This window comes from Cariama cristata, unplaced genomic scaffold (genome assembly GCF_000690535.1).
Source record: "Cariama cristata isolate BGI_N322 unplaced genomic scaffold, ASM69053v1 scaffold15345, whole genome shotgun sequence".
NCBI classification, from domain to species: domain Eukaryota; kingdom Metazoa; phylum Chordata; class Aves; order Cariamiformes; family Cariamidae; genus Cariama; species Cariama cristata.
Window position 1 is genome coordinate 2,373 of NW_009617105.1, and position 583 is coordinate 2,955.

At 57.6% G+C, this 583-nt stretch overlaps 1 protein-coding gene across 1 annotated transcript in view; it reads right to left on the reverse strand.

The window, feature by feature from the left end:
- Positions 1 to 43: 43 nt before the first annotated feature.
- Positions 44 to 583, reverse strand: part of LOC104161851 (pre-B-cell leukemia transcription factor 1-like) — a gene marked incomplete at its 5' end in the record, with an annotated part of 25,200 nt that continues 24,660 nt past the window's right edge. Inside the window, 1 exon segment of the mRNA XM_009700416.1 lies at positions 44 to 478. Within this exon segment, the coding sequence (XP_009698718.1) occupies positions 386 to 478 (93 nt within the window).

Genomic DNA, 583 nt, shown 5'->3' on the forward strand with positions numbered 1-583 from the left:
CGGTGCCGGGCTGTACTCTGTTTTGGGGTTGTTTGGTGTGGCGGCGGTTGATTTTTTTTTGCTTTTCCTCCTTAAAATCCTTCTACCTGTCGACACATCCTTTGGTGGGAAGGGGTGAGGGGAAGGGAGTGGTGTTGTGGTGGTGGCAGGGAGGGGGAGGGCGGCTTTAGCGGCTTCTACCCAGAAAAGAAAGGGAAGAGAGTATAAAGAAGTGTCCAGATTGGCTGAAAAAAGCATCCCGACGAAGAGAAGAGAAGAGAAGGAGTCTTCTTGTGTGTGCTGATTGGGTTCACCTCCAGTCTGACTGCTGCGGTGTTAGGAGAGGCCCCCTCCCCTCCTGCCCCCGCCGGGGCCGGCTCAGCCAGGGATGCAATTTGCTGGGAGATCAGTTGGAGGTATCAGAGTGAACGCTGCCAGGGCCTTCTGTGGGGGAGGTCACCGACGACGGGGTAGTAGCGTCTTGCCAACCTCCATTAGCCTGCGGGAAGGGAGACATGGAGACTTCAGTCACCCAACGGCATGCCTGGCCCTACCCAAGCCACCCATCCACCTCGGACCCCCGTACTTCTCTCTCGGCAGGGGC